The sequence below is a fragment of the Corapipo altera genome, unplaced genomic scaffold (genome assembly GCF_003945725.1).
Source record: "Corapipo altera isolate COAL_440 unplaced genomic scaffold, ASM394572v1 202, whole genome shotgun sequence".
In the NCBI taxonomy this organism is placed as follows: Eukaryota; Metazoa; Chordata; class Aves; order Passeriformes; family Pipridae; genus Corapipo; species Corapipo altera.
The window spans coordinates 739,437-752,169 of record NW_020884980.1 but is presented as its reverse complement, the minus strand read 5'-3'; the positions used below and the strand labels follow the sequence as shown (position 1 = coordinate 752,169).

The following is a 12,733-nucleotide window of genomic DNA, read 5'->3' as shown; positions in this document are numbered from 1 at the left end:
GAATTTGTTCATCAGCGAACAAAAGCAAAGGAAGAAAACAGAGGCTCTTCCAGTAATTCCCATTTGTCCAGCTCAGTATTCTGTCCCCAACTGCAGCAAACAGCAGCAGCTTAGGGAGAAGAATCAGAGTAACAAAGCACATACCCAGGAGTATTTCACAGATCACTTTTCCAGTTTGGAGCCATCACCTTGCAGTTACAGAACAGAACGTTCACCAGTACCACAGAAGCACTGGACACTCATTATCTACTCCCCTGCTTACACTCACCAAGGTATGATGTGTCTTTTCACATTTTGCCCTGCTACCTTTTCAGGCTTAGTCTCCTTACTTATCTGGGCTAGCTTCAAACAGGAGATGCTCTCTGTTCCTCATCATCTTTAATGACATTACTTATGCTTCTGCAAGTACTAATTTTAAGATGAGGACATAAAACACTGTGTGCAAGATGTACAGCAAGTATATCTTGGTTATCTAAGTCAGTACCCTGATTTGTTTGTCTGTACCATTACTGACCATTAAATGGATATCCTGCAAGAATCATCTCCACACTGACTCCAGGAGCCCTTCCTAGAGCACAATAGCTCATTTACAACCCAATGCCACAGATGTAAATGTATGTAAATATGTGTTAATTGCTGAGGTTGGTTTTTTTCATGCATTGCACGATATTTCTTCAGTCAAAAAACCCTCTTTGTAATGGGCTAAATAAATGTTTCTTTAATAAAAGCACCCCTCTGCACTGATGTAAATCAGTGTGGACTCATGCTCACATAGCTCTGAAGTCCTAAAATTTTAATTTGAGAGGACTTTTGAGGTCTGACTTTCAACAATTCCTTTCACTTTCTTGCACACTGATGTAAGATAACACAGAGAGCAGAAGCCTGCTGAGTTCCCAATAACAGAATCCTATTTAGCCAGAAGAATTATTTGAATTCATGTGCTACAACTACTGTCAGCCTCAGCATAAAAGAAAAGGGATGATATGGTGCTGTAGGAATTCTGAAGGCAGTTAAACACTGCTGGTGTCTTTCCCAGGAACAGACACAAGACAACAGAACAGATTTTTCACCAAGCTCCCCAAACCCTACAGGCTCAAACATCCAGCCAGCAATGAGTTCCAACTGAAAGCAGTCCCACATATAAAGGACTTATATTAGAACTGGGAGCACATATGAACTCACATGATTTATTTTTCTCACAGGAACGAGGTGCACAACTGCATTTCCCAGCACCACACGCATACAGCAACCTGATTTGATTCTTGGAGACTCCCTATGTTTGGCACTCAGCAGTTACTCCCAGGGATGCAGGGTCCTACCTACCTGAAAGGTTGAGGTCTGCCAGGACCACATTTGTCAGGAAGCCATGCATATCAAAGTGTATTCTCCCATTCTTCACACTGTCTGTAATTATAGACTTGACTGAGCCCAGTGCCAGCATACAGGCTTCGTGTATTTTCCACCTGCAAAAGAGTTCAGATGCCTTTACACTTTTCCTCCATCATCACCTCAAGAAGAACACATTCTGAAGTGAAGCCATGAGTAATTTTCTTGATCCCAAAAGAGAATTTAAAAAAGTCCTTAAAGAAATGAACACTCAAAGACCCCTGCAGGATGAGGGCTTGGAAACTCCCCCAGGATAGGCAGCATTCTCAGTCACTTCCTAAAATATCGGTTGAATAGTTGTTACCTGTACCAGTTTTGTTCTCATAATAAATAAGAGATGAGCCTCTTCCATGAAGGCTTGTGTTCCAGCCATGCCTTGATTAATTATGTGCAGGAGCACTGGGATTCTCAGTACATTAAAAGTTTAAAAATGTCTAATTTTGCATTAGCATTTTGTTAATTATAATGAAATAGTTATGTGCAAATATCACTTCTCTTTGGTTTTATTTATGAAGCCAAGAACCTACTTTACAACTTCTCACATTTGAGGCAGACAGGGACTTCATGTCTGATTTCATGGACACTCAGCTGCTGCTCAGAGTGGCTACTCTGACTTTAATATTCAAACTAAACACAAACACTGAACCAGTGCACCGTAAAACCAAGAGAGAATCCTTACAGACCAGCAACCAGGTACTCCTGCAACGGAGTTTTCTTCTTCTATCCCCAAATAACATTAAAAACTGCAACTCTGAAGTTCCAAAATTGAACACACTTATCTGTGTACAGCACCTATCTCACTTCTCGATATCAAGTAAAAAAAAAGAAATTAATACATATTTATATGTATTCCTGAAATTTTGAACTCAATTAACTGAATGCAAAGTGAAAGCATTGCCTATTTCTCTTCTGATTTTGTAAAACTAATTATTGTTTCCTGTGAGATGCTTTGGAGGGAGGGAGCCTGGGCACAGCTTGCTTGTGCTGGGAATTCCCTGAAGTATTCCACATTTAAGATTTCGTCACCTGGCTCAAGAACTGCTGTACTTCCTTTGGCTTCTTCTACTCAGAGCTCTCAGATTCCACCAGGAGCAGCGCCATGAATAACATGGGATTAAATGATGCTGCAAAAGAGCTCCACACTCACAGCAGTGCCCTGCCCTCCCGCTCCAGCCCCTCACCAGTGCTCAGCGCCGCTGTTTTTAGCCTGCTCAGCTTCCTGCAAATGCCTGGTAGCTGCTGCAGCCAGGGCAGTTGCACTCTCGTTCTGGAAATCAGCAGCCACAGCCTGTGCAGAAGGAAACGGTAACACTCGTTTGTACGGACTGGTGAAAGTTGGCCAGGTTTTGTTATTTGTTGTTGCTATTCCAGCTGTATCTAAACGTGGAGCTCATTTCATACCAGCAGCAGATCCTGTGCAGCAATCCTCACTGTGTAGGAAAAGGTATCATCATCTTCATCCTCCACAAACTGCTGGGGATTCGCAGTCCAAACTTTTATCTAAAGGAAACAAGAAGAACAGGGCAGCTGAGGATTCATGACACCATGGGTAAAAGGCAGCTTTGCTGTTCCCAGCAACCTGTTTTGCAAAACTACTTTCAGAATTTTTCTCTGCCATAAGAAGTCTTCATCCTCAACTGATTTTTCTTCTATTCCATTGGAGAAAACCTTTGAGAAAAATAAATTCTCTCATTCTCAAGAGGTCATCTTGCTCTTCTGCTCCTCATTGGAGATGAGTTTGACAGAACTAATGACTGACCTGGAATCAGTGCTACACAGCTTTATTTATAGATGAGGAATGGAAGAAGCAGATGAATTTTTTAACAGAGTGCCTGTTTTTATGCATGTCTACCTAAACTAAAAGATGATGGCTGTCAGGCTTGGGAGGTCAGGAGCCATGCACAATTTCAGTACAAACTATTTCCCCCTACCAGCACAATATTTTCGCTCTCAGAGAAACATCTTTATCCTCTTCATTTTCACATCATCATAGTACTTCATGAAGGAATGAAGGAAGCAAGCCTGAGAGAGCTGGAGTTGTTCAGCCTGGAGAAGGTTCCAGGGAGACCTTATTGTTGCCTTAAAGATAAAGCCTTTTTACCAGAGCCCCAGGACAAGGGGGAACAGTTTTAAACTGACAGATGGTAGGTTTAGATTGAATAAACAGAAGAAATTCATTACTAAGAGGATGCTGAGACACTGGATAAGTTGCCCAGAGAACTTGTGAATGTTCCATCACTGAAAGTATCCAAGGCCAGGTGGGACAGAGTTTGGAGCAACCCGGGCTAGTGGGAGGTGTCCTGGTCCATGGCAGGGGGTTGGAATGAGACGGTCTTTAAGGTCCCTTCTGACCCAAACCCTTCTGTAATCTGTGATTTACTGTCTACCTTATACCATTTTGAAACCTTTAGATGTTATTGCCCCTATTTGCCAAAGCAAAGTGACAGAACAGCCTATTAAGACTACAGCAGTTTCCATGCACTGAAACTCTTCCCAGGACACTTGCTGGTTTAAATCTCTCATTTTTTTTTGCTTCCTACACAACAAACATGCTCACCTGCTCCTCTGTGATCTGCATGTAAAGAAGGATGTAATAGATCAGCTCTGGCAAAGCCTTCTTCACCGTGCTCTTAAATTTGTTGTTTTCCAACAACGCGTGAACAAATTCAAATATGCTGAACACCAGATTTTCAAAGCCCAGCACTTCACCTGAACAAAGGGGAAAAAAACCCAACATGACTGAAAATGCCAACATACAGAAAGGTACAAATGGATGTCAAAATAATTACAAACTGTTACCTTGTCTGACCAGATGTTTATTTGTTCTCCCTGACTATCAAGTACAGCAGCAGCCCCAGGAGGATTTCTGACCTCATCACTTTCTGCCCTCTTCCCACCACACACCCCTCATTAAAAAACATCAAGCTCAACCTTAAACCCGTTTGCTTTCCTTTTGTCCCATTACTTTTACCTTGAAATTGTTGCAGAACTCAGCCCTTAGAGCCATTAGAAAACTTAAGTTGTGCGGTTTTCTTGATGACAATCACAAGAAACTTGCAAAGAAGTGATGGGCACTGTACTAACACCATAAATGCACCTTTAAGCACAATCTCCCACAGTTTTTCAGTCACTCTTTTGACAGTAATATTTAGGTAACTCCATTTCTCTTCAAAAGAGAAGGCAGAAGTGCAGTGCAAGCTCTTACCATCAGAATCCACGGGGTCCTCCACCTCTTCCGTGTAATTTACTTCTGTTCGCACATAAGTTGGATGGAGTTAAGTAAATGCAAGTTTCTAAAGAACCTCATCTATTTTGGAATTAATCTGTTCCTGTCTTAAAATCCTGATAAGTAAGGAAGGTTTCTTCCTTAAAAAAAATCCTCTGATTTTATGCAGAATCCTGTGTTTCACAGAGAAGACAAGCCCCAGGAGCTCCTCACTTTGTGCATTGCCCAAGTTCAAAGACCACTTTCACAGACCACTCACACATCACTTTACATCCTTCACATCGTTTGATTAACTTAGACCAAACCCACCAAGGTAACCCAAAACTTCATTTATGCTAAAACTTTGTGAGAACAGAACCCCTCAGACTCACTCCTTCCAGAGGACATGAGCCAATTCAACACCGCACTGCTGCCCAAGGGTGAGGAGCCACCCCACGCTCCCACATCCTACCTTAGGTTGGCTCTGCTCCCTACCAGGCCTCTCCACAAGCCTCATGCCCTGGGAAGTGGCAGAAGACTAACCTGGGCATAGAGAGGAAGGAGCTTTGTCTGCAGATGGTGAACTGCAGGTCCAACAAGTGCGACAGCAAACACAAGGGAAGGAAGAACAAGACTCTCCCCTTTTGCAAAACAAAGCCTATTTTGTCAGCTCACGTGGCAGCAGGACTGCAGTGGGAGTTAGGACAGGAGAGGGAGAAACACACTATCAAAAAGCCAACAAACAGCTCCTTGTACTTTCACAGATTCAATGAATGGTTTGTGTTGGAAGGAACCTTAAAGACCATCTAGTTCCAATCCCTCTTTTAACCTAAATGAAACAATGGGGCCTCCTGAAGTAACAGAAATATCCTGTTCTGTCTGGCAGGGCAGACCACTCCATGCATCATGCTCCTCAACAGCATTCAGGTCGTTACTGTGTATGAGACTGAGTTTGTCTTGTTGGACTCCAGTTAAATCCCTTCACTCCCAAGGATATAAAGCGGCACTTTCCGTAAGGGTGTTCCAGACAATGGGCAGGATCTGCTGCATTGACGAAATCATGTGCTTGGGATAGTTTTTCACAAGTGCTGTCACAGCCTGGAACCAAAAAGAACATCGGTCAGAAGCAAAACCGGGAAAACCGTCAATACTCAAATCACAGGCTGCTGTTTCACTAACAGCTGAAATCATCCAAAGTCTTCCTGCCACCAAGGTCTCCTCCTCTCACTCCTGACCACACAATCCCTTCTCTTGCACGAACACTGACCAACACTCTTCGTGTCTCCTCTTTGGCAGGGAAGCAAAGGGATGACACAAGATGCACCACTGCAGCGAAGACAAGGCCATAACCCGGTGATAAGGCAACGACTCCAATCCAAAGCACATCACTGCACAGCATTGTCTGGATACAATTCCCACCTGGAAGCTGTCTTGTCCCAGAAAATGAACTCCAATGTCATGCAAAACCAGACCACTGCCTATTTCCCACACTCATGTAAGCAACACATTGGTTTGCACACCCAGGGAGCAGCTGCAGGAGCAAACACTCACCCAGATCAATTCTCTTCCCATTTGGCTGCAGACACCAGTGGCTGTGCCCACTCAGCACAGGGGCTGCTCTGGGAGCAGCTTAGCAGCTCCACAGGGGATTGTGCCTGGACTTTCAAGAAGCTTATCACCCTGACTTAGGGGAGCCCTTCCAGTGACGCTTGCCAAAACCCTTTTGGGATCCTCCAGGAGACTGGGAGCTCTCACTCCACCATCTCCTCCCACAGGGGCACAGCTCCAGCTACACTAACCTGGTTATGGATCAGCCCCTGACAAACTGCCTGACCAGTGGCTGCTCCAAGACACACGGGTGTCACTTAGTTTCTGCTTACCCAATACAAAGCACTTCGTGCAGTTTGTTTGTTTGTTTGCAGCACTGGATACATTAAGAGAAATTAAAAAGATACAAATTCACCTTCCAGAAAAACAACAGCCATTTAGTATCAATATTAGAGATGACCTGGCAGCAGAGGTAACCCAGATATGTGAGTTTGGGAATGAGTCTGGCAGGTGCTGGGAGGAAGCATTACAAAAAAGGTCTGCTGAAGCCTCTGGGGAAAAAATTTATGCAGATGCTGACAGAGGATGGGAACCTGATCTGCAGGACTGCTGCAAACTCAACACCCTACCTAGGGCCACCAGAGCATCTAAACGGGCTTGTTCCATATGCCACTGCTTATGAACCCTATGTAAATGTTTCTAAGCTCTATGCCCAGCCAATCTTGCAGGAAGCACTGCTGGAGTGCTAAGAGAGTTTTTCAATTCAATGGCTCTGCAGTTGTAACAATAGAAGGCTACATTTGCAAGGTTGCCACAGCCCTGCAGAGCAAGTCATTAAAAAACAGAGCACTCTCCTGTCAGATGTTGTATTTCAACCCCTGGCCTCTCATTCTGCCAATTCCCACTGCTTATCTGAACTCAAAGAACTGCTACACATGTCTCCTCCTCCTCCTCTGCCAATCCCCACATATTGCTCCACCACCTATTAAATCCTCCAAGAAAACCCTTATCCTTGTCTCTTCAGGGCAAAGGCATGCTGCTCCTCACATGTTTAATGGCCAGGCCAGGCACTGCATCCACACCTGAGTCACACACAGACACCCCAAAAGCACCACTGGGAGAGCAAATGACAGCCCCTGAACCCCTGCTCACCCCACAGCTCCTGAACCCCGCTTTGCTTCCTACCTGTGTCTTTAAACAGAAAAGGAATCCCCAAATCTAGGGATAAAAACCTTAATACACACACCAGAGAGCATAATAAAGTGAACTGTCAGTCAGACTGAAGCAGGGACAGGTGACATGGCTACCAGCTCATCTTCCTTCCAAGAACAAAGAGGGTATGACTAATTATTTTTTGTAATTATTTCTTCCAACAGCAGGAAAAATGTAAGCATAACTTCTCTGACCTACAGGTGTTGAACAGCTTCTAAGTACAAGCAAAGAAGCACAACAGCAAGACTGTAAGATCCTTCAGACTGTTGGTTAATTGGTGTTCCTGATATATTACTGCACACTAAGTACATCATATCTGTATTCCACTGTTGTGAAATTTGCCTTAAATTTCTCACCTGTCACGTTTAATCACTCTGTTCCTCTCAAAACAATCAATAGTGGCATGTTCAACACTGGAATTAGGATTCAAGAATTGCACAGTTGCAGCTCATTCATCCTCAGAGACACTGAGTTAATTCATGCTGAACTATCAAACAATACAACAATAAATTACACCATGGGCATTTCCTTCTAATCCCCACAGTTGATAGTTTTGTTGCCGCCAAACCTCCCATCTCCTCCAAGGATTAAAGGCCCTGACTTTCCTGCTGCTAACTGCTTGTAAACTTGTAACTGTACTGGGAGCAACTGGGGACACATTAACCATCAGTGGTTTGTGATCCAATCTACTCCCTCTCCCAACCAGGATAACTGTCCATAACTGTCCCAGAGGATCAGGCTGATCTGCACACTGCAGAGTGGGATTCCCTAAAGCCTCCAACACTGCCCTGCAGAACATTCTGACATGGACAGCACAACAGTTTAGGTCAGGGCTCCCTCTGATTTCCACCAGGAACTCCACGAACTTTGGAGTACAAAGCTCTCAAGAGACAGGGAAGGCAAAAAAAAAATCTTCCTGTCATTTGCTGCATAGCACTTCATTAGGGGAAAAAAGATAGGATTGAGTTTGCATCTGGTTGAAAATGTGCTATAAAAAATTCTCAATTCCCTCCTCCACTGCATCAGCTTTTCAAGGGGGTCTCATCTGTAGAGCTGGCTTAACTAATCCCCTGAGGTTTCTTACTTCTGCATTACAATGACTATAAAATCCACTTCTCTGGAAGTGAAGGCAATTTATGGGTCTTTCACCTAAATTCCTTTTCCCTTAGAAAATTAGTATCATCAGCTTAGAAAACCTAAGTGACAAAACCATGAATTGCCTTAAGTCAACAGCTAGAACACTCATCTCTTCACAAAGGGCCTCCTACAAACCACTTGCCAGCAGTAGATCTCCTGAATTCACTGTTTATATCCACACTGAATCTCTGCTGCCATGGATGCCACCTGACATACAGCAGTGTATTCAGACCCAAATCCTCTTGTGTTGTACCTCCCCTGCAGAGGCCAAAAGCAGAGGCCCTCACACAGTTAAGGAACAGAGCAAGAACTTGGTGACATTTCCTCAGGCACTTTCCCAGCCTGTCACATTGTTCAAGAGCCTGCTGATGAGATCAGTGTTGACACACCAGTACAAGCAGCCCCAATGCCAGTGTTATGTAAATAACAAAAATGCTGCAGAATGGATGGATGTACCAAGAACAGAACTGGCCTCTGGTTAGAGTGACACCATCAGCTACAAGTACTTTCTGTGGAGGCTGAAAACTACTTCTTCTTGTTAACCACCCAAATGTGAGTATCTGGAGCCAGAGATTCAGACATTCTTGAGCTGCAGACTGTTTGAATTGAGATGACACCCTGCAGAGTGTTCCCTTCATGTTGGTGTTCCTGTATATCACTGTCCCAGGAATCCCAGTGCATGGCCAATAGAAAGTGAAAAACACCCCACAAGAGACACTCTCAATAAAACCTGTCAACATCCTGCCCCAATCTCCCTTCCACTGGTGCTGCACAGCAAGAACAGCTCCAGCTGTTCTAAGAGTATGGTACCTGCAGCCCCTCAGGGAGAAGCCACAGGATGCCCTGACCAGGTACTGCTGCCTCAGACAGGGCTGAGACAAGTCCCACGACACAGAGCTCAGTAGCTGCTGTTTGTGTAACACGAGGGCACCCTCCCAGCATTTATTTTCATTACTTCAGCACAAAGCTGGTCATTATGAAAAGCTTTTGATGCTTGTCTTCAATAACTTCCTTATTGTTTTCTTCAGGGAAGGTGGCTGAATGGGCTTCAGTGTCCACCCTCAGACACCTGTTCACTGATCTGAGTCTTGCTCACCCCAGCACACAGGCAAGGAAACTAAAGATTGGATTTGATCCTGCAACTTGTGCTTTTGGCTCCTCTTTGTTCTGCCATGTTGCAGGCAGCACATCCTACAACTCCAGTACTTTCCCAGCTGTTAAAGAGGTCTTCATGCCTTCACTGGCCCTCATCCCCATGCACACAGAGCTCTCCAATCCAACCTTATTTCTCCAGGAAACCAGGAGAATACAAAGACTTTCCCCATCTCTCTTTCTCAGAGACTAAAGAGCAGGCAAGTTCTAGAAAAGCACCTGCACATAATATGCTTTAAAAACTTCACTGCAGCAGAACTCTGCAGCACCTTTAGAAAAGACTGATATATTTAACTACCGAGTATGATGCTCAAGACACATCCATGGCACCTTAGATCAGCGAATGACAAGGACAGATGGTCCCATGGATTGGATCCCTGTGGATCATTTTATGGACAGATCCCCATGGATCTCATCATAGGTATCTTCAGTGCAGGCAGAACAATTTATTTCAATGGTGCTGGGAGCCAAATAACTTCACTGCTCATACCATGAGCAACAGCAGGAGATGTGCCATGCTCTCGAGTTTCTGTTTTCCAGCACATGTGATTGAGTGCAGGGATTCAATTCTTTCTTCACTTTAGCAGTCTCGAGCGACTCACCTTTAAGACTTCCATCTTAAACCCGCTGTCTGATGTTGGTCCATCAGGCATCTGCAGGGCCTGAACAAAGGCTTCTGTGAACTGCTGCACCACAGGAAAAATCAGGACCTTGGCTGCACCCTGGTTACAAACAAAGCAAGCACAGGTTAATACCAGATACAGAACCCCCATGTCTGACCAGAAGCAACAGAAGTTGTACTTTCCTGCTACAAAATGGAAGAGGGACTCATGGCAACTCCAGAGTATTGCAAAAGCATGACAAACTTGATTCAGACATCACTTGGGTTCTCTCCTCGTGCTGGGAACTAAGTTCATCTCAATCCCACCCTTCAAAACCCCACAGCACGGGCTGCCACAAAACACACACCTACATTTAACTCATCATTCTGAGTCTAAAGAGAGATCCAGACAATCCAGTCTGGACATTCTCAGCAGCAGTGCTCATCCTTCTAAGGAGGCATTTTATTTGATGAGCTGAATCCTGCCCTGCGCCACCCAGACGTCCTCAGGCTACAAAACAAACTGGGGTGACTCCATCACACACACAATTACCCTGCACCCTGGGCTGGCATTTATGTCCCTCCAGAGCCACCTTCCCCCACACCAAACAAGCTCTTTGTGAGCTGAGTATCAACAGCTGGCCTGAAGATTAACAGGATGACTCTTCCCAGGAAAATGCAGCAAGTATTTTTCCAGATGTCAAAGCATTCCATAAGTAGTTCTTAGCAGAGCAAGTAAAATTGGACCAAAATAATTTTATTGAGATTATTCTCCATAACTCAATAGCCAGGAGAGCAAAGCTGCATGTTTAAATTGACTACTCATAAAAAGATTCCCCCTTTTTTTTTTCTTAAGTCAAATTTCAATAGAAAAAGTTTTATATCCAATGTAAAGGACACTTTCTGCCCTCCTGCAGAATAAGACAGTGGGGAGTTACTACTATCTTTTGGTTACTGGTACCAGTTGCACAATATATCAGTGCAGTACAGATATGGTGCAATTGTCAGAACTTCCCAAAAGTCTGCACTGGATTGTTCCCTGTGCAAACAGCAGGGAACAGCACACAGAGCCACTCAGCAATGACTAGCCACTAGACTGAGAGTCACCCTTCCCTATCCTCACCCCCCAAAAAGTTAGAAAGTAGCATTTATTGTCTAGGAGTGCTGGAGAACCCACTGGTCAAAGGCCATATGAAATGCAGGTGTGCTCAGTTAGAGCCAGACAGGAGACTCCTGTATAAAGCTGCTTAACTGCAGAGTGTTTGTTTCTTAACAGCTATTCTTCCAAACCTGGGTTGGGTTTGGCTTCCCTCACACTCCTTCAGGAACACAAGGAGAAGATGCCTCCTGAAGACAGGGGGAACCAAAGCCTTGTCCAAGGGCCAGGAAACTGCCCAGCATAACCCAGGTGGCCAAGGCCTGGCAGATCATCAGGATCCAAGGTTCAGACTGGAAGCTAAGCCAGGGATTTCCAAACAAAGGGATGACACACTCTCTCTTCCCCATGCTGACTCCCTTTTCTCTGAGCTGTCACAAGCATGTCTGCTGGTAAGTTAAAAATTAAACTTAATTATGGAACCCAAGTCCCAGTATCAAGGCATGCATATAAAGCAGGGTATCAGCCACTTTACATGTATTAAATTACACCCTCTTCCCCAGAATTCCAGCTGACACAGTACATAATTTTCCAGCCTTTCATTTCCATATTAACAATTATTCAGAACCTCACTCGGTTTGAATTCAAAGTATCTTGTATGTCAAGTTAAACTCTTGCCTTTTCCAGTTCCTCCATGTTACATATCATGTGGGCACACGTGGTAAAAATCTCCACTGCACGAGACCTTGTGCGAATCCCATACACCTGGAAAAAAGTTTAAATCAAACATCAGGAACACATGATTCTTTTTACACATTATATTTCCTTTCATTCTCATTTCATTCTATTTATTTTTTGCTTTAGCTTGATTCTCCTATTTTATCACTAGCTCCAACATTTCTGTTGAAACATTAGCTGCCATCAACTATCACATCATCAAGAAAATTCTTTAAGTCTAACTCATACTACAGTACAGCTTAATCATTGAATCTGGACTTTCTCTGCTCCAGGAAACATTCCCACTAATTCCATCCAGTACCAACCTCACTATGAAGACCATACCTCTGCCATTGTGAAAATTTTGTACATCTCTGGAAGAATAACTGGAGCAACAAGAGGCATCTGTATGTCTGTCACTTCCCGGGTAAACTCTAAAAAATGGAAAACAAAAGGAATTTTTGTAAGCAACAGTAACAACAGAATCATTGGGAAAGTGTAAGTGTACTGGAAAAATGTTGATTTGTACTTGACTAGACCAGGGTCATCTGGCCTGCCAAGACAATCCTCCAAGGCAAGCAGAAAAATACCACACTAAAAACTGCAGGTATCTGGGAAACAGGGTGTTACAATCAAAGTCCTGGCTGAACTATAACCTGCAGCACAGAACCTCCTTCCT

At 44.0% G+C, this 12,733-nt stretch overlaps 1 protein-coding gene across 1 annotated transcript in view; it reads right to left on the bottom strand.

Moving 5' to 3' along the window:
* Positions 1-12,733, bottom strand: part of IPO9 (importin 9) — a 38,179-nt gene that overhangs the window by 13,678 nt on the left and 11,768 nt on the right. The window contains exons 5-13 of the mRNA XM_027665757.1: positions 12,400-12,488; positions 12,016-12,102; positions 10,243-10,362; positions 5,589-5,689; positions 4,592-4,650; positions 3,944-4,095; positions 2,788-2,886; positions 2,568-2,674; positions 1,324-1,463 (exon numbers count right to left, since the gene is read on the bottom strand). Of these exons, the coding sequence (XP_027521558.1) occupies positions 1,324-1,463; positions 2,568-2,674; positions 2,788-2,886; positions 3,944-4,095; positions 4,592-4,650; positions 5,589-5,689; positions 10,243-10,362; positions 12,016-12,102; positions 12,400-12,488 (954 nt within the window). The remainder of the gene's footprint in view (positions 1-1,323; positions 1,464-2,567; positions 2,675-2,787; positions 2,887-3,943; positions 4,096-4,591; positions 4,651-5,588; positions 5,690-10,242; positions 10,363-12,015; positions 12,103-12,399; positions 12,489-12,733) is intronic.